Source organism: Meleagris gallopavo, chromosome 2 (genome assembly GCF_905368555.1).
Source record: "Meleagris gallopavo chromosome 2, MGAL_WU_HG_1.1, whole genome shotgun sequence".
NCBI classification, from domain to species: Eukaryota; Metazoa; Chordata; class Aves; order Galliformes; family Phasianidae; genus Meleagris; species Meleagris gallopavo.
The window spans coordinates 57086828-57107922 of NC_139405.1; the positions used below are offsets into that span (position 1 = coordinate 57086828).

At 37.5% G+C, this 21095-nt stretch overlaps 1 protein-coding gene across 1 annotated transcript in view; it reads left to right on the plus strand.

The window, feature by feature from the left end:
• Positions 1-21095, plus strand: part of SAMD3 (sterile alpha motif domain containing 3) — a 33987-nt gene that overhangs the window by 2845 nt on the left and 10047 nt on the right. The window contains exons 3-5 of the mRNA XM_085217326.1: positions 10202-10375; positions 10686-10770; positions 16267-16434. Of these exons, the coding sequence (XP_085073452.1) occupies positions 10202-10375; positions 10686-10770; positions 16267-16434 (427 nt within the window). The remainder of the gene's footprint in view (positions 1-10201; positions 10376-10685; positions 10771-16266; positions 16435-21095) is intronic.

Here is a 21095-nt window from a genome sequence, read left to right on the forward strand (position 1 = left end):
CTTACAGCAAAAGCATTTCATGTGAGTTTAGTTGAGGCTGGAACAGTTTACAAAGCATTCTTGCAGTTAAGAGTTTTTGAAGAGTCATAGAAAAAAGTTATGCCTTCCCAAAAGAAAAGTGTCATAATTTGTGGAAGATCTAGTGTATCAGTACAGGTTTACTCTTTTCTTAAGACAAGATCTAGCAATTCTCAGAGAGGCTTTAGCAGCAGCACTTAAAGTAGTGAAACTGGTAATAATGTTGCTTTGGTGGCTTCATCCAGAAAATTTTTTATGTGGTTCAATAAATGACTAGAGAATGACTCATGAATCTCATAGTAGAGTGAATCTGTTGATGGACATCTTGTTGTACATAATGTACTGTTGATGAAGAATATCTGTTATCCTGTCTCCTGCTTCTATGTAGCTTTAACTTTGATGAGGCAAATTATAGTGGAAAAAAAAAAAAAAAAATCCAGGGAAGTAGGGAGTCTCTAGCAACTACCTAACAAAGTCACCAGCTTCTTCTGATCTATAACTCAAAAAACCCAACAGATGAAGGCTGTCGTTTTCTGGCAGCATTACAATAGCCCCTGTATTACAGGGTAAAACTGTCAAATGTTGCTTCCTATCAGCACAACAAGAAGAAACAACAGCAAAGTGAGGAGGGGAGAGAGGAGGATGCAAAGGTGAAATTGGAAATAAGTGCTTTGGAGTACGGATTTCTGGCATATAGTGAAGCAGGTATCAGAAGTTTTTGGAGCAAGTGACTAGCTGAAGTTGGAGCAAATAACCAGGAACAGACAGATGTGAGACTGGGTAGTGTTCACAGAGGTGTTAGGATGGCTGGAGTGATGTAAAACTGATTCAAAGCTTCAAGATAGACTTAGCCTTCAAGAGATGGGGAAAAAAAAGGTTCCAAAGTTCTAGCTGAATATAAATTACCACTGAATACTGTGTAATTCCCTTTCTCTTTCCCCTCTCTGCATGCAGTATTTGCCAGTTTTGCTTAGTGACTGGGAAACACCAGGCAAAGAAGGTGGCAGTTATCCTGCAAGCCAGAGGTTTATTTTCTTGGATTTTGTTACTGTGTAGTAATTAGAATATTGTTAGGTAGTTTTATTATTTACAGTTTTCCTTTCAACTTTTCAGAGTTGGGTAATAGAACTGAGTTTGATTGAGAGATGATATCAGCATCATGTATATTTAGAAAAGAGCAGAAGCTGAATTGCAGTAGAATTGATGAGTGAAAAGGTCAGATTAGTTTTTTTCTGTCTTCTATCCTCTGTACTTGCTCACTAATTTACAGTTACCTTGTGCCAACAGCACAGTATGGGTTTATTTTTATTGGTTAGTTTTAACAATTTTCTTTTCTCCATATCTTTCAGTAATAATCTTGCAAACTATTCATTACTGACTGGAATATGGTTATAAGAAAAATCCATGTATTCAAGGTGCTTTAAATATAGTGCTTGGGAAGGTAGGCAGGCCCATTTCATTTGCACCCTTGTTTTTCTTGTATCAAAATGAGCCTCTTTAAAATCTGGAAGCAAGATGAGGATTTGTTTTTCTCCTGTGAGATGCTCAGCTACTACTGGAGAAAAGTCCGGTTTATCTTCCACAGCAACTAGTTTCTTGTCTGGGAGGCTCTGGCTGCTCATCCCCTTCTGCCCCCCAGCTATCATTTCTCCCCCAGCTGTTATTTTCCCCCATACACATGGCTGATACCTTCACCATTCCAATTCAAGTGGTCCTTCCATAGAAATGTCTATTTTATCACTTAAAATAATAAAAAAGAAATAAGGATAAAACTGTCTGGGAACAGAGAAGGTGGCATAGTGAATCACACAGTTAATGCTTTTAAAATAAAGTCTTACTATGACCTTCAAGAGAATAAAATTTCAACAAAAAAATCCAATTCCAAAGCTCCTGCCAGTGCAGTTATTAGTGAAACAAGTCCAAATCATTTAAATCCATGGAACAAACCACCAATACTTCTTGCAGTGATGATTTTTGTCCTCTGCTTCTAAGAGATGCTTATTTTTAATTAATGATGAGTAATTTGCCTTGTGTTGTTCAAAGAGTTTCCAGTGCGCTGTCTGAATCAGCCTCACCCAGAATAGGCTGGCTCTGGGAAATGTTCTCAGCAAATATTCTCAGTATAAAGATTTCAAATGCCCATAATGCTCTGTTAAGGGAAAGGGACTGCAAAAGAGCAGTGCAAATTCACCTTGGGGCAAAGAAGCACAAGTGAAGGACAGAAAGGCAGCTGTAAATGGAAGTGACCCTCCTGGTGAAGTGGCAGAAAATCAGTGGAGCTGTGATGATTTATAATCTTGAAGACCCAAGCAAATCATATGAGGGTTTCTCTTTAAAGGTCAGATGAGTAGCTGGCAAATGTCTTCCTCCTAAACAGCTGTTTTAATGGAGTGATTAGGTCTGCAGATGGAATTGAACATCCCTGGCATCTATTAACTGCTGCACTAGCTTCATCCCTAGTTAAATACTATTTTTGGAGGTGAATGCTGCTGTTTAGGTATGCCTATGAATTGACCCACTGATTAATGTACTATTTTAGAGTTCTTTTCCCACTCCCAGTACTCTTTTATTGCATGTTCAGCTACTGATGGAAAATTTCATGTTTTATATTCTTGAGGGAGTAATGCTGGTTATGAACGGGTTGTGAAGAGTTGAACAAGGTGTTTGCTTTACAAATTTGATTAAGGGAACAGAAGAAGTTGGTTTGATCATAAAGATGAGTTCTTAGCCTAAGGTATAAAATGTAATCCCTGCTTTATTCAGCTAATATATATACTCTGAAAACTGATTTTCCACACATTCTCCCTCACACCCAGTTTTAGTCTACGGATTTACATGCCATGGTAATAGCAGTTTTCTGCATCAGAATAATTAAAGCTATTTTTTTGCATTTTGGTATATAATATTAATCTGATATTTGTTAGATTAACTAGTGGTTTTTCCTTTCTTTTTTTCTCCTTCTCTCCCTCCCCCCATATTGTTTTAAATCTGATATTTTTAAAGTCCGTGCATTGCTTGTTTGTCTGTTTTTCCCAACCCATCCCTATCCTCTTCTCTCATCTTAACTAATGGGGAGAGGGAAACTGTGGTGGTTGTACTAATCACTCTGTATTGTCTCCTTGGAAGAGGAAGGGGGATATAAACTCATTTCTCACCAGGCTGGCTAGATTTTGAAGAGCAACTAAGAGCAATGAAAACTTCCACTCCTCTTTCATGGGCGCTCCCACTTTCACCATTTATCTGGTGGCAGAGCAGTTCATATGAGCAATCCTTCAGTCAGTTCTGGCAGGGGTTAAGTTACCTCAGCAATGATGGCTTAAAAATTCAGTTTGATTGACTTGTAGCTTCTGTCTCCTTGTTTCTCCAATCTGAATGTTTTTCTCTCTCTCTCTCTTTTTTTTTTTTTTTTTTTTTTTTTTTTTTTTTTTTTTGTAAAAAGACCTGTGAAGTTATAGCTTCAGTGTGGTTTGCTTTAAATGAAATAATGTGTTCTTTTATGTATTATTAATGCTGGTGAGTTGGCTTAAAATTTATCTGTATCTTACCTCTGTAGGTAGTTCTAACAACTTCTGCATTACTAAGAGAGCAGAGTAGAGTGTTTAGATACAAAACCACAGCAAGTGGCTGCAGCAATTGTATGGCTTTATCTTTCTTGCAGAATAGATTTTTGTTAACACTACAGAAACAGGCAGCCTTTTTGTTGGGCTCCAGAGAGGAGAACTTCTTGTTCCCTTGTTGTTGTCTGTGAAGACTACAATATAGCATGTGGAGGGCAACTCAACGAATACATTTCCTCAATACCTGCTCTTCTCTATCGGAGTGCTAGCAGTCTCATGGCTCCTGGCAGCCTCATGTTTATCTTGTTGCTAAGACAGAGGCTGTCATTGCTTGTAAATGCCTGACACTGCTGTGAAAACCAGCATTTATTGGTTGGTTTCTGTCCTCTCTGCCTTTTCTCAGGGTGCTTGTTTATCAAAGGATACACATAACACATCACTTCTTTTTGCTGTTTCCAGTGTGACGGTCCAGATGTTTGCCTTAAGTGATGCCCTAGTACAGCTTTATTTGTACATTTGTTCTTCCTATAAAAATGTGCTCTGTGGCTTTCAAGTGCAGTACAACAGCTTCACAGTCTGAATGCCTTCAAGTCATTTGTGCAGAGCAGGTTTGAGAGCATAAACAAGCTAACAGACACTCTATCCAGCCTTGACAGCTTTGGACTTCTCATTTGCTGCAGATTTAGAAGACATGATTGTTATCCAAATAAACCTGGGCCTACAAGGTGTTAATACATGAACAAATTGGAAAATTTATTTTAAATTCAGCTTCATTTACTTTTAATAATTTATATTTTTAATAACTTTTAAAGAATTTATTTAAAATTGTCAATGTGGGCCTACAGAATTGCAAGATGCCATTATCCCTACATCAATATTATTGGTCTGTATTTAGTATTTTAAGAATGCACATATGAAACAATAGTTCTTAAAAGAAGTTTGACATTGGAATGTTCCCACATTTATGTACCTTTTATAGTTTATTTGTTCCAACGCAGAAACTGTATTGTTGAGATCGTGAGAACTATTTCCAGTGGATATTATATTTTTTTCCAGCTGGTTCATATGAGCATGAAAAATAGCCTTTTAAAAAACAAGCAGATGTGCAAAGTTTCTGATGATGGTCAGAAGCAGAAGAAAAGAAGTACTTCGTAGTTTTTTGGAAGTGCAGATATCAACTGCTTCCTCTGATTACACCTTTCAAAAAACTGATGCTTAGAGATTCCAGAAGCATAAGTTGCATTTGGCCCATTATTTAGAACATTGATTAAGTCTTTCTTCCATGCATTTATTCTAATACTTCTGAATCCACAATTTTTTTTTTAATAGTAGATTTTACATATCATACTGTCATATATAATTCATTTTATTTGGTTGATTTTAACAGTTCATCATAAATTCAGTTGTTATTTGATTTTCATAGAAACTTGGGTTGTGTTGGGTTGGGTTTGGTTTATATGGGATTTGGGGACAAATGTCTAAATTTGGGATTTGGATTTGAGGTTGCAAGAATTTCTGCTGCTTCACTTTTTTCTCAGTCTTCTTTATGTGAGAATTCAAATTCCCTATCATTGCAGAGGGAGGCTTAAGAATACGAACTTAAACTAAAACAAACAAACAAAAAATATCTCAATATTTCCCACTTGCTGCCGTAATATTTGCCTTAATATGAAGTCATGACAACTGATCTCATAGTTTTTGAACACTTGAGGTCAGCAGTTCTGAATATACGTATATGATGCAAGTTTTCCACATACGCACACACATGGGGGGGGAGGGGGAGGGGGAAAGAAAGAAGATTTTGTTAATTGTCTTCCATACTAGAAATAAGCCGAGACTTGAAGGCAATAGTAACTACTAGCTGCACTGCAGTGTCAAGATCTAGCAAAGTCACAGAAACAAATAAAAGTTATTTGGATATTGTAAAACACATGTGAGTGAAGACAAATAAACACCTTTAAAAAATCCTGATTTAGATGGCAGTTCTGCCAGTCAGATTCCCCAAGGAGCATTTCTACTTCCCTTGTCTGTAACCTACAACTGTTGTGCTAGCATGAAACCAAAGCACAGAGTTTTCACTTCGGTAATAGAACTCTTGAGAACGTAAGCCATTAAAAAATCTTGACTCTCTAGAAGAAGCCTGTGTTTGCATTCTGTAAACTTTCTTTAAGCTGATTAATTGTGTCTGTAACTTCACGCTCATGCTGAGTCTGATGAATTCTGTAGGAACGATTTGCAGGAAAAGCTGGAACAGCCATGGAAAATGGATAGCTATCTTGTGTTGTTTTTCAGTTCCCGCTAGCTTGCTGAAGGATAATGTTGCTACAAGTAACTTGTTCAGTCTACTTGCCCCCATGTTTAGTGGCAATTGAAAAAATAAAAGACATCATCATGCACTATGTAGATTGCAAACCCCTAGTTCTAGGGACTACGTATTTGTGCTGGAAGCAGGAAATGGCAGTGAAGAACATGAAGAAAAAGCCATGAAGAAGTCTTTAAACACAGACCTTGAAACTGTGAATAGAATAGAACTGTATTTTGAAATAATAGTGTTTAATCATCTGTTATTTTTTCTTTTGGTAGAAATAACTGTACGTCAACATTTAAGGCTGTAAAGATTAAAAGCATATTATATGTATGTTAGGGAAACAGAACACTTCATATAACTGCAGAGTCTTCCTTCACATCTGTAGGTTTCGGGCTTCCTTGCCTTCTCTCCTCACTCTGTGGCTTTGCAGCGCGGACTATTTTTCAACCTATGGAACTTCTGGCAGAACCTTCTGCTGACTTTCAGTTCAGAGGCTAGCCCTGTCCCTGTGGAGAGACAAAAAGAATCTGTGAGACTACTCATAGTGTGTCAAACATAGGAAGCCGCCAATATGAGTAGGGTTCTGGTTAGCTGTGATGTCCTCTAAGATGCTAGGACCCAAGATGATGGAACAGGCAGCAATGAATACCATAGATTTGTGGACTTGAGCCATCTGGAAACTTATTTGAATGATTGGAGTCCATCACTGTAGATGCATGAACTTTTGTCTCTTTTGCAATTAAAGAAGATATCCTCAGGGTTTTGGAGTCCCATGGGTTACATAATACATGTAGATGTGGGTTTATTTATTTAATTTTATTTTTTCTGTTCTCTTCTATGACTTCTTGAAATAACTTGATGCAAAGCAACAGGATTCCCAGTACCAGTAAGGAAAAGGACCTGAGACGGCAAGGGGATAATGGAGACTGCAACAGTCATTGGGCTGACTTAGTTGCAATGTCAAATGTCTCACAGACTGAGAGGAAAGACAGCAGCGTACCTTTTGGGATCTTAATTTTATCTTTGTGTCTCAAGTTGGAAGCAGGCCGCATTTTTGTACTTAAATTCTAACTGTAATTCTGTTCTTTGCTAACAAGGAAGTTCTTGGCTATATGCATAAATCAAAGTGCATGTGCAGTTTAACTGAACTGTTCTTCAAGGTAAACCAACATGCCAGTGATTGTTTCTGGGAATAACATTTAGAGTGTCATTTTCCAAACAAGCTTGTATTTCATTTAAAAATATTACTGCATATACGTAACATGACTGCCCTACAGCAATGATTTTTTGGGAAAGCTAGTAAAATGTCAAATATTTTGCACCATGGAGATTAAAGGAATTTTCTGATCTTGTTTGGAGAGTGACAAAGTACATTCTGTATTGGGAAAGAGTAAAGAGAAACTTGGAGCATGAGATGGAATTTGGAGAACCTTTTTTGTACTGACAGATGCAGAGGGCCTGGTGGAGGGGAGCATTCCCAAGGAATCATGGCACCTTAACAACATTTTATTTTTTTGAATTAAGTCACTATAATTATTTGGAAAACTAACTTGTAGCTGAGGTGGTAGAGAAAAACTGGAATGTCCTGTGTCATCCAAATTCCTGGAAGAAAACTCTTTTAACTTCAATGTAGTATTAGAAAGTGGCATTCCTTTATTCCTCAGATACATACTGGGTGACTTGACAAATCAAGCGTGCTCCCTCAGAGTTAGTATTCTAAGGTTTATTGAATACAGAAGCCCAAGTCTCATCCAATCTATTCTTAGCATACTTTCTCAGTTTTCTATCAGGAACTTAGGATGAGCATTGGGCTCAAGTTTGCCCTAGTAATTGCTGTTTTACATAGTGGTACTGAGTTTTGGAGTGTCCTCGGACTCAATTAAGTCACCCCCCACATTTCTAAGTGGAGTTTGTCAATGTAAATTATTCAGTCATTAATTCTGGGCAACCTTGCCTGCAGCAGGAGAGTTGGAACTACATGATCGTTGAAGTCACTTTCAACCCATGCCATTTTATTATTTACATGACAGTTTGTTGAAAATAATATTTAGTTACTGGCAGCCTGTCTGCTGCATCAGTGTCCTCAGTGACGCTGGTGAAAGTGCAGGATTCAAACCTGTAGGCTTTAAATTTCCTAACTTATGCTACACTGAACATATGAACTTTATTTGCATAGTGAGGATTTCTGAGTAATTTCAAAATAACTTTTTCATTTTTAATTATTTGTTTTAATTTGTTAATTATTTGTAACCAAAAAAACATTAGAATGTGTCTGCATGGATCTGTGTGTAATTTGTCTTTTTTTTTTTTTTCCTGTGTGTTGTGAGACTGCAAAGTACTTATGCAAGTTTGCTACAGTACTTATGCAAGTTTGCTACAGTTTGCATCTACTGTTAACCATCTGTGCCCCACGAAAGCTGCTGAACTTGGAGATGCTGCATCCCTGACAATTTTGTACCAATTCTGGATTGGTAAACAGTAGTGCTGTGAATACTAATAGCTACTGTGATTAATATATATGAGGATCAGGTGACAGTATTTAAATTTTTCTTTTTAATATTTGCATCAGTTTTCAGTAGTGCTGAAATTGGTACAGTTGTATAATGTCTGTAGAGCTTTCACAAGCCTGCAAGCTACCAACTTATATTAAAAGACACTGAGACGTGGTAGCATAAAAAGGTTAGCAAGGTAGGGAGTTACTAATTTAATCAATAAGATAGTGAGGCCATAAGTATGGGCCCAAAATGAGCTGCCTCACAGAAGAATAGTATTTCAAAGTGCTATAAATTAAGCTATTACAGATGCTTGTCCCTTGGTATTGCAGTTAACACCCTTAAGATGTTGGCTGCCATGGCTTTTTCTTTACTTTCTTCCCTGAAAGAGGCTAGACAGAAAAACCTCCCAGTGAAGACAGCAGGCCTTGTTTAGAAGCTACCAAAGAGAGTTTTAGGAGTTAAATACTGTCTTGACTGAAGTATAGCAGTGTGTTCCTCTGTGCCATGGTTTTGTCTGGAATAGAGTTAATTTTCTTTGTAGAGACTCGTATGACAGGAGCTTTCTCTTACCAAGTGGTGATTGACTAACTGTAGGTGTATAAGGTGTAGATTTCAATAACTGTGATGACTGTTTTAATTTCCTTAAAAATAACTGGAGAGAAATAGATGAGAACAGCTGGTTTGATTTTAGATGTCTTTCAGTTGTTCCATCATCTATCAATAATGTTTCCTCTCTGAATATAAAGGGAGTCCAGATCATTAGATCAGATGTAGATATTTGTATATTAATATTGTGTGAGCAGATACTTTTTTCATCTGTAATGATAGCATTTTTAAAGATTAATATTATTATTATCATAGAATGGTTGAGATGGGAAAGAACATCTACTCCAAGGACCGTGCTACAGCACGGGTCACCCAGAGCAGGTTGCAGAATGTTTGAATGGCAGAAACTGTTTTTTCTATAAACTTGTTAGTTGCTTCCAAATCACTCTCTGCAATTTAAAAATTAAAGCAAAAATAAATTGCAGAGCTATATGTATAACAGGAGTTTTTAGCTATTTTTGGTGCCTCCCATTTTGAAATTCCTTTGTTGGCTCTGGGCTGCCAGTACTGGGAAGCTGTCTGAGGGTGCTAGGACCATCTTTTAGATGCTTCAAGCTCAATCATCCTCTACTTTTTCGTGTTTTTCCAGCGTCAGTTTGCTACTTCTGTAGAGGAGAGCACTCCTGACAGCTAGTGGGGATTTCCTGTCACAGGTTTTCACCAGCTAAGGTGTGGTATTTGCACATAGTGCTGATGGCTCTTCTTAGAGTTGTAGGTGTGGGTGACACACAGTGTGCTTTGTTTCTGGTCATTACATTGATTAACTGTCCTTATCCTGTTCTTTGCTTTCCCCTTTTGGAGGACAATCTCGGCTAATATCTTGCATAATAATTTATTCTATTAAGCTGTTCATTTTACAATCACTAGTAAATTAGAAGGACTGTAGGAAATGCACTATAAAAGAAGGTAGGTGATGGTTATCTTGCAGTGGTAGCGAGTCCCCAGTTATTACTTCTGCTGTGCCTTCTGCTTTCATTTAGTGAACACTTAGTGGCAATTCGTGTAATGTGGACTGATTATAGCATTTCATCTGATTTTAGCACCACATATTTTAATTGCAGCTTTTATGAGTACTACATAAAATGTAGAAATGAAGACAGTAAGCCTTGAATATGTACAGCGATAACTTTCATTCGTGTTGAATTTTTGATTGTATTTTTCCTTCATTCTTGTTTGCCTTATCAAAGAAGTGCTCATGATTATATAATCTTTTTCAGTGGAAATCTGAAATTATGTTCTGCAAGATGTAGGACATGTTCTTATACTTTACCAAATTTTCCTTACGATGTCAAGATGGTACTAGGAGAAAAAAAATACCCTGACCACAGTATGAGAATAAGGATTGTTGACTGTTTGCAAGCAGACATGACAAAGTACCTAGCAGGATCACTGTAAGTAAACACTGTTAGGTTTATTTTGGGTCATTACTAATTGGGTGCAGAATTAAATTTTCAGATGAATGTAAAGATATTCTTAATGTGCTTTCTTACACAGAGGAAGCTTAAGGCTGGAAACCTGTTGAAGTTGACATAAGATTTGCATGAAATCTTCAAGATGTTCTCTTTTTTATTTAGAGGGGAACTGATAGTCTTAGAAATACTTTGGGAATGTTTTGTCAGTTTAATATGCATCAGTATGGCCATCAGACAGTGTCAAATACCATTTAGAGCACCGACTCCTTCTTTGACCTTGTTTCTACAGGTATCCAAACAGCCAGCAGTACAACATTGTTGTCGGAGCTTTGATGCAGGCATATCCTTTCCTGAATGAAGATGGGAATGGCTTTGTAAGTACTGTAAACAGTAATCTATTGTTAGAATATTGAAATAACTCTTCCTTTTATTTTTTTTTTCTTCCTAGCATAATCGATCACAAGAAAATAACACTTCAGAGCAAATCAATATCAATATACAATTCCTTGTATACTGGATTAATTCAGAGCTGTAAGCTTCACTTTGACATGCCTGCCAAATCACATTCTTATTTCATTATGTTAATCAAAGGTTAATCCAACTATGTGCCACTTCTCAAAGCTACCCTGAGATAATTTCAGAGACATAAAAAAAAAAAGTCCTTGGTCCCTTGTTGCTCATTGTGTACAGTTTTTTTTTCTGATTTGAATCCCTCCAAAGAATACATTTGAGTAGTGGTGATTTTGTTTTTCTTTTTTAAAATTAAAAAGAAGCCAAGTCTTTAAAAATAAAATAAAATTTTAAAAATCCAACAAAACAGAAACAAACCTTTCTGTATGCTGACTAACAGATTATTTACCCTCTTGCAATGTGTTATAATCATATGAATATTAGATATGTACCGACATAATGTTTTAGTTTTAGGTTTGCCAGGAATCTAGGCACAGATTAAAAAAATAAAAATAGAAAGTTTTTAAACACTGCTTGGGATTTCTGATCTATAACTGAAAGCAATGGAAGAAGAAAACTCAAATTTGAACCACATTTTTTCCCATTCCCTTGTGACTTAAAATATGTCCATGGTCTCCAAGGACAGCATTCACCTTCTGACTTCTCATCATTGCTTTGCAATGTGATGCTTTTATAACTTCTTTTAAAATCTTGTGAGACTCAGAGGAGATTGTTAACTTTCAACATACATACAACATGCACAGTTACTGCAGAAAGCAAATGATTTTGAGAATAAAAAAAAAAAAAGTGAGGATTAGATGGTGAATATTCAAGGTCTGGATTCAGCCATCATCTGTAAGATGGGAGGGATGAAAGAAAACAAACAGCTCATGCAAGGGAGAAATGCAGCAGAAGAATGAGCCTCAGATCAGTGTGGCTTCATCCAGAAGATCTCTGCATGTCTCAATGGGAGACCACTGCCCAATTCTGGGCAATGTCATGGCTCCATTTGGCTGCATGGAGTGTACATCTGGGCTCTTGCAAAGAACTTTTTACAGCCTTAAAAATCTTAAAATAGAGATTCTAAGGATGGGCTTTCAGAGGAGTTTCATTACAGGAAAAGAATAGACTTACAGAAACCACCTATAAATCCATGCTATAATAACTAGCTTGTAGCTTTGCAGATTGATCCCCAAAGTGGTGCTCATGGAAACTACCTGGGAATCTTCCAAATGGTGGCACAGAGGTTTCAGAGCAGTTGTTCTGTGTCTTTTGATGGTTTTTTTTAATGCTTAGTAGAAAGCAAATGCAGAAAAAATCACCATCAGTAAGTGAGGAATTGCAGTTCTGAGTATCGCTAATAGAATGCTTCTGGGCAAACTCTCCACTGATTGACTTGAGTTAGAGAAATGTATTAAAGGTGTAGGTCTGTATACGAAAGTTTGGGGAAGGGAAAGGACAAATTAGCATTGTCACTGATCAGTGGTTGCTTCACATCAGACATTTCTTTTAGTTCCTCCACAATCATAGATAGTTGTATACTACAACAAGAAAGACTTAAAATGAACCCAACATCATATATATGTATTCTTTTCCATACACTGGGAAACTTTATCAGGAGCAGGTTATTTTTAACTCTCAAGCTAAATAGTTTGGAGCCCTCCACCAGAAATGGGTGTGTCTTAGCTGTTGGAATGATGCAGTGGAAACTTTTCTGGATTCATCCATGGCAAGCATGTGTGTATGTTCATGCCTTGGGTGGGCAGTGGCAGGCAGTTGTGCTTTGACAGAGAAAATGAAAATTTCATCCTTTGAGAGATCTTTACATTTTAGAACAGTTTTTTTGCTTCTGATCAAGAATATAACATCAAAGTGTAAAGAACTTGATTTAATGGAAAACTTCATATTGGGAGTGTTATTCTTGTGAATAGAACTACATTTTCGTGACAGGAACAAATTTCCTCATAAAGTGTTGAGGTTTTTTTCCCCATAAAACTGGGCGCATTTTGTTTTTATCTCCAAACTACTTTAAGTAATGTAAACATTGTATGCATAATGTAGAAACTGAGTAATACTATCAATCTCATTCCATTGCAAAGAGACAGGTTTTAATAAAAGGTTTAATGTTTCAAATTTTATTTGTAGATTATTTATAATCCTATTTTCTTGGTTACGATTTTCCATCTGAATTTGCAGTAGGGAAAAATTTTTTTCTGTGCTATGCTTAATATAACTGGGTAAGTTTTAAAATAAGGTTACTGATATCTTACCTGTGTGCTATAAATTTAAGAAGGCTATTCACCTCAGAAGTGGGAATTTCTTAGGATTTCTGATAAATTTTCCATAACATTAAAAAAATAAATAAGAAAACTCACTTAAAAGGACTGGAGCACTTGAAATGAAACCAATTTCTCCATCCCCTTTTCAGATTGGCTTCTGGAAAGAAGTGTTTTAAAGTGATTACTGAATGAGTTTTTTTCTATGCGTTTTTCTTCTACGTAAAGAATAGTGTTACTCCAAATTAACACACTGACATTTAAATCTAAGTAAATAAATATTTATCTCTATTTCGTCATGAGATAAATTATTAGGCTTTTGATCTATGATGTAACAAAAGCATTATTTTCAAGTAATTACAGGAAAAATAGGCTTTAATATAAAATGTCCATTTCATAGCCACAGCAGTCAGAAGATGATTGGGGTGATAGTTTCTGACTACCTGCAAGGCATTATTATATTTTATTCCTCCTACTTCAGGAGTATACAAGAAACTTTTTGGAAGGAATCATTGACTCTATTTCATGTTGAAAACTGTACACTTTTATTTGGAAGGCAGAAGGGGGGTTAGTAAATGCTTACTCCTGTATAAGCCACTCTTGGAGTTCACAGTGCTCTGATCCCAGTGATACCCAGGATCACACTGTTGACATGCTTGATTATGCAACTGCTGCATGCAAAATGATTATTCTCTAGTAAATTACTGCTTTTAATCTGCGTGTAATCCGTTCCCTCCCATGGCAGATACACACAAACTAATCCTTGTACTACTTTATAAGCATGGTAAACGTTCCTGTTGCTATTTTTTTTCTCCAGTATTCATAGAAAATAAAATAATTGGCTCAAAAATGCAACAAAACCATCCTTTTTAGAAGATAAGCTACCTGCTATGTAAACCACATAAATGCATGTCCTAGCAGTCTTGTTTACAGAAGAGGTATGTGAGAAGGGAGTTGCATGAGATTATGAGAATCCTGTTACAGAAATAGATATAGTTAAAACTCTTAACTTATTTGAGGACGGGCTAAAACAGCTGAATGTTTTGAACTTTGAGAGATATCTAAAGCTGCGCATAGGTATCAGTATATTCATCCATGTGGAAGAAAAAGCTAAAATATCTCCTAGCTAAATAAAGTTTTTCAAAAGAAAACAAACCGAAACTCCACAAAAATCCACAAAGAATGTTTAAATCTCAGTTGTTAATACAGTCTGAGATGATCATCTTTTAAAGTATTTTACCAGAGAAATGTTACATGAGGTTTGTTTTTAGCCCTGAAAATAAAGATTTTTACAAATAAACTGTGCTGGGCATATAACGCTAGGGTATCTGCATCGAACTGTAAATGTATAAGGTCAGAATTAGAAAGGGTGTTAAGGAACACTAGTGGTTCAAGCAGATGAAGTGGGATTTCCAAGGCAAGTGGTCACCTTGGTTTTGGAAACAGTACTGGGGCATAATAAAACCAATGCTGTAAATGCACATGATGAGAAGTCTGTGCTCTATTTCTTCTCATTACTAAGTAAGGCCAGAATCCTAAGTCAGACATTTACACACTAGAAATACAGATGGGTTCGTTTTCTTTCCAGTTCTCAGAAGCTTTAGCACAGCTGCCAGAGAGAGGACACTTCTGTGAGGGCTGCAGGTGGTGATAGAAAGTGCCCCACTGGGAGTGTGCATCAGCCTTAGTCTGCTCTGTAAAAGCTGAGGGAAATGCCACAAGGCCCAGGGCCTGTGCATGAGCTGAGATTTCTCACCATTAATGTATCTGTTGCTTTTAAGAAAAGAACCTATTATCAACTAGCACTCCTGGGAGGTGGGAGCAGCAGAAGAAAGGCAAGGTCACGCTACTGCCTAAGAGATACCCTCCCAGTCACCCCATGGGTGAGAAAGGCTGGCATGTCAGATTCCTGCTGCAAAAGCACTGTACTGCCTAGTGCAAACTTGAGTTCAGTAGAAGTACAGTCGACCTTGCGTAATTAAGGACATATTTTTGGTAGGGAGCTTGGAGTAATTCTTATGTTTATAGTGGTTTTTAGCATCAGTGAGTATAGGCTCAACTTGGAGTCCATTTTAGAAAATGAAATAACTATCTGAATCTCTTTTGTCACATCTTGTCACTTGTTTTGTTTGTTTCTTATGACTATTGAAAACTCCTCAATAACTAAAATAATCAGTTGTTTTGTCAGATCTTCAAAAGCATTTTCACTTCTTGCAATTGCAGGCTTTGCCTGCAGAAATGCATAATAGCCTTTGCTTAGTGGCTTCCTCCCTGCGTGACTGCAGTTGCTGTTGTGTTCTGCTGCGAGGCACCCAGCTGGGGACAGGTGGGCTGCTGTCTCACTATAATGTCATGGATATTGCTGTCCACCCAGCTCTCGGAAGTAGCATGCACCCTGGTTTTTCTCTTCCCAAATGAAAAAGACAAAATGTCACAGAAGCAGGGAGCAAATTAGTTCTATCTTTGGCTGCTGAGTGGGGAAGTGCCTTTAAGCTGCAATTTATACCCTCTGAGGCAACTCATAAGCACTAGGACCTACTTAACTGACCCTCTTCAGCAGCAGTAAGTTCAGTTTAATAGCATGTTTGATCCACTGTAACTGCTGGCTCCCTGCAAAAGGGAAATTCTCACTCTATTTTTCTGCTTCCTTGTATTAGATCTAATACTCATAGAGCTTCGCAACTAGCCAGGTACTGTTTGAGGCAAAATATTAGGTTTTTGGGGCATCAGTGAACTGATCTGACTCACCACATAGTTTTGTTACCTGATGTCATAGAGATAATATCCAAAAGTAAGAGCTAGAAAAAGAAAACGATATGGTTTTGCTGATAGCTCTGGTGATCTTGTCTATATCTATCCCCACCCTTAGATTCATTGACTGGGGTACCTGGGAAGCTGTGTAGGTTCCAGAAGGCCTTTTGATTAGCACTCGTTGAGGCAGATCATCACAGGTGCTTGTGCGTCCCTCCATCCTGAAGCTACCACTATGCTGATGCAAATATATGAGCTTTCTCATCATATTTCTGTTTAGTGGCAAACTATTAAAAAAAAAGATTAAAACTAAGTAACCCGCGTTAGGAATGGAGCAAATCCTTACAAGATACTGGCAATGAGAGATTTTTATTTGTTTATTTTATTGTGCAGTTGGTGTGGAAACGGGCGCTTAAAGATCGTTTCAAATATGTGCGGAGAGCCATAGAAGATGATGAGCAAGTTTTGAAGAACAAATGCAAGTTTGGCCATAGGAAAGGACAGAGCAGGAAATCTTCATCTGTTGAAAACAAACCTAATAACGTCAAAGCACAGAAAATGGTAAGATTTCTGTGATCTCATCCTGTTTACATTTTTCTCAAATAGTTTCTTCTGTAGCCAGATTTTGGACTTATTTTTTTTTCCTGGAGAACTGAGCATCAACAGTAGAGCTGAACCCAACATTTAATTCTTTGTACATTTGATATCATTTATATATGTCTCCAATTGGACATAAAATTCTTCTATTTTTAATGCAGTGTTCCCATTCTGCCTTAGGTTATACATCTCCAGTTACAGTGAAAAATAGAGGTTTTATGTCTAAGAGCTGAAACCTGTAAAAATAAAAATGCGAAGTGATGTTTAAGAAGGCATGAAATGGCCATACCCTACTACCATATCACATTTTGTTATATACTAGCTATTTGAATTAATGCATAATATACTTAAGGATGCTTACGAATGTATACATGTAGATGCAGTATTTCCCTTTAGTTAGAGAACTTACAAAGAGCTGCTAATGCCCAGTATGTGTTTGAAGCACACTAATTATCTCGTACACTTTCATACGTTCCAGTTGTGCTCTGGCAACACACCTCACACTCCTTTCAGTGCTACAATTAAAATATGGTAAAACTTAATTACAAGAATATGATAAAGAAGCTATTCAGTCAATTAGTTTATGTATACTGCTAACTCTTTACCAGGCATATATCTATCTTTGGGGAAGCCAGAGTGGTTTGCCTGGCCCATTTTTGCGTAAGTTACACCTTTAGCTGTAGCTTTTCCACCTAAAAACCACATATATGTATTAGAGGGTTCAGTGATTTCTGGATATCTCCTCCTAAGTAATGTGTGCATGAACAAACAGTTTCTTCTTCCTGCCTGCTTTAGTTGGAAGGTTTGCAGAGTTTATGAAACAAGAAACAAAATTTGGGTGCAAAATAATAAACAGCCTTGCATGTGGTAAAAGAGAAGCAATAGGCTTTCACATGTGCATCAAGTCAGCCTTAATTTATCTGTTAATGCTTGGGAAGGGCAAGTCTAGGTCTTTATCACATCAGCTACTATCACTATGATCCCATGGGAATGCATGCTCAACTTCTATTTCCTATAGATGAGGTGTAATCACAGTGTGCCATGTCTACTCTGTAAGCAGAGAATGCTATTCCCTTTGTGCTGCCCAAGGCCATCACTGGTCACTCCTGGCTTGCTCTAGAAGTTGAAGAAGGAAGCACATTCCCAGACATTTCCTGCTGGCTGTAGAGTTGTAAATGAGTAAGGGTGAAACTAGAGGGTGACAGGATGCTGAGCTATCCGTGAACATTTTCCCCCATATCCTAAACAACAGGGAGGTATAAAAGGAAGAATTAACACTTGTTATGCTTGGGAACTAATCCTATAAGACAAAGGGAATCATGCCTTAGTTTTAAAGGTGTTTCTAAGTAGAAACAAAACAACTGGGCTCTTAGAGCCAGATGTTTGTTATTACAAAAGGTAAAAGTGCACACCTGAACAAGATGTTTTTTTAGCATTCTTTAAATAAGTGCATTTCCTATATTTAGCAAAATATATAACAGTAACTTCCTGCTTGTCTTTGGCAATAACTATTTTGTAATCAATTTAAAATGCTAAACAGAATATCATAGCCTCAGAAAATAAATATTTGGTGTAGAAGCCAATACCACAAGCAAAATATTCAAATTATCATTAATCAGCCCCCCTTGCCTTCATCCCTTTTACAAGCCTGGAGGAATAGGTTGGTGAGCCCATCAGGATTATTTAAGGGCGGGAAGTGAATTCCAGAGTAAGGAGATTTTTGGAGAATGATCAATGGAAGATTTCTAACCACCTTGCATCCACGCTTTCCCTTAGATAGGCAGAGTAGGACACTTGGAGCATTATAGGTCAAATGCAATGGGGAAGCAGTGCAGATGAAAGTGCACATCTGTTCCCAATGGATAACATACCCACCAGTCACACAGCTGACTTCTATTCAGAAACTAAAGCTCCGTATAGTCACAAGCTGCAATTCCATTGAATGCTTGTTGTTTCAGTATAACCTCGAATTGTTAATGGTATGGAGGTGACTCTTTACCCCTGAGGCATTCCTTAGCGTAGATGGTATTTGCTTTTACATTAAAAAAAAGAAAAAAGAAAAAAAAGTTTGCTACTCTTGCTAAAGACTAAAGTCTTTGACTGCTCTTCCAATCTCACCAAACATAAACAAATAATTAAAAATTGCTTGCTAGTGATGTTTTGGAGCCATAGATGATCTCTATCACTTTGCCTGCTCAAGCCCTGTCACCAGCAGGCATTCCTCCTCCAAATACAACAGGATTGTTACTTGGCCTCCTATATAGGCAGGATATTTCTTCCAGATGCAGCACCCAGCTTTATCTTCAAGACTCTTTAAAATATCTGCTTATGTGCTACTTTTTAGAAAGCACTATATCCAACTATATGAAAGACTATTCTCCCTTTAGTATCATTAGTATATTCCTAGCTAGAGTCAGAAGAAAAGTTCTGAGCAAGTGCAGTATGAGGGCCATAAAATCATAATGAATACACAAAAAGCCATGCTGGATTTACCTGTCACTATAGCCCTGATGGAAGTTTCACTCAGAATGATGTTCCCTAAAAACAGCCATCAGGCTGAGTGAGCTTCTGTTGGAAAGAAACTTAAAATGGAACTTGACGCAAACCACCTCCAGCCAAATGTAACAGGACAAGCCCTAGACTTGGAGGGGCTGGAACAGAGAGGAGACCACAATCCCTCTTTTAAGGCCTACAACTTCTTACAGTCTCTGGAAGACTGCTGGGCTTCTCTGAAACAGTTGTAAAAGATGTAAATTTGGTGTTAGGTGTGAAAAGGAGAAATAAGCACCGATGAGGTGTTAAGATAGGAGTAGATAATTGCAGATACTTCACAGATTTGTCACACTCAGCAGAACTGGAATAAACATAGTGAAAATCATATATAAAAAGGCATCAGCAGGCCACCTCCTTTTTGTGTTTATGGGATTGAGATGAAATATTTTGACAAGTACTTAAAACAGGAAAAGTGGAAGGCTTCTGCAGGAACTTAAGCTCATGCAGTTGGACATCAGTCAATATTATTCATGTACAGGAAAGATAAGCAGCAATGTTGAAAATTGTGAATATGCAAAAATTCTATGGCAGGAGAATCAGATGAAAACTAGAGAAGATGCCTCTGGCCCAGACGGCATCCCAGGTGGAAGCTGAGATGTGATACTGTATGTGATTGTTTTGACATTATGGTGCAATACAAGAGCAATGAAGGTGCTGAGAACAGTCTTGTCATAAGACTGAGACTTCCCCTTCACTGATGAAACTTCAGAGAAAGCTTCCTTCGGAGAAAATGAATGGGCCTCCTATCTTTAAATAGAAGGAGGGTTGCAGAAAAGCAGTGTGATGGGCTTTCTGATTTTGGTCAAAATCCGTGGGTGACCAGAGCTAAATTAAATGATGAAGCCTGGAAGATCTAACCTGCATAAAGAACCTGATTTAGGGCAGATGTAGAAAACAGTTTTTTTACAAGTCAGCATAGAGGAGCTGATTACTGAAGGACATCAACCATTTAATGAGGTGAAACAGATGATCTCTGTTGTCTTTTTTGCTTAGGCTCTTCATCTGTGTAAAATATTGCCGCTGTCAGACTGATATTGAAGCTGGGAAGCCTCTGGGGTGGTCTTAAGGCTGACTGCAGGGAGGTGAAGCCGAACCTTTTGTATGCCTCATGGCACTCCACTGGTTTCCCACTCATTGTGATCAGGAAATCGTCTTTTCTGATGAAAGAAGTAAACATGAATGAGTACTGCCAACTCTGAGCTGGAGTTTCTTTTATCTCAATACAACTTTAGATTTGAAGGCCTTGTAGACATTTTGTAGGAGCATGTTAGTCTTTGAGGTGTTTAAAACAAATGGACATCTTGTTCATCAATGAGATTATGCCACTGCAGGAACTGCAGGAACTTGAAACAAGGTTTCAAGAAATGCAGAGAGTGTGAGGGTTGGCAGGAGATCCCAGGGTGTGGGTGAAAAGGGAAAAAATGAAGGGGAGAAAAGCCATTAGAAAGTAAAAGAGGAAACCAAATTAATTAAACAAGTGCAAGATTTTCAAAGTTTTAACTTGATGTGCAGGAGATACAGAAACTTCTGTGAGCCATGTGGTTGAGGGATGCTGTTGGCAGCTACAGAATTAGGTTTCATCTATGCAGTGGATGTTGTACACTGGTGAAGCAGGAGTGACAGCCCATTTTCCTCTAAGATTAAAAATCTCAAAATGTGTTTGTATGTACGCACAGCCAAAGTGTGAAACTGGATTTACAAATGATCATTCAATGGTTGCATTGATGTAATGTGGCTTTTCCACTAAAACTTTGATGTATGCACATAGTGTGTGGCATTGCTTAGTTAAGATTTTAAAGCACTCTGATAGTCAAGTGAAAACCTTTGAGCACAAATTGCTAGTGCATACATTATACCTCACCCTTTTTCATATCATTCAATATCTCCATTGTTCTGCGAGTTAATGTGAAGGGGTGAAGTATGGGCAGTTCCTTGACAGAGGATAACAGATTTCACCCCATTTTGCTTTTGCTGTTTTGTAGTTTGCAAATTAGAAAGCATCTGTGGTCAGAAATAAAATGACTTATATGGCTTTGAAAGTTTGTAATTAATATTGGCATGCAAGTCTAGCT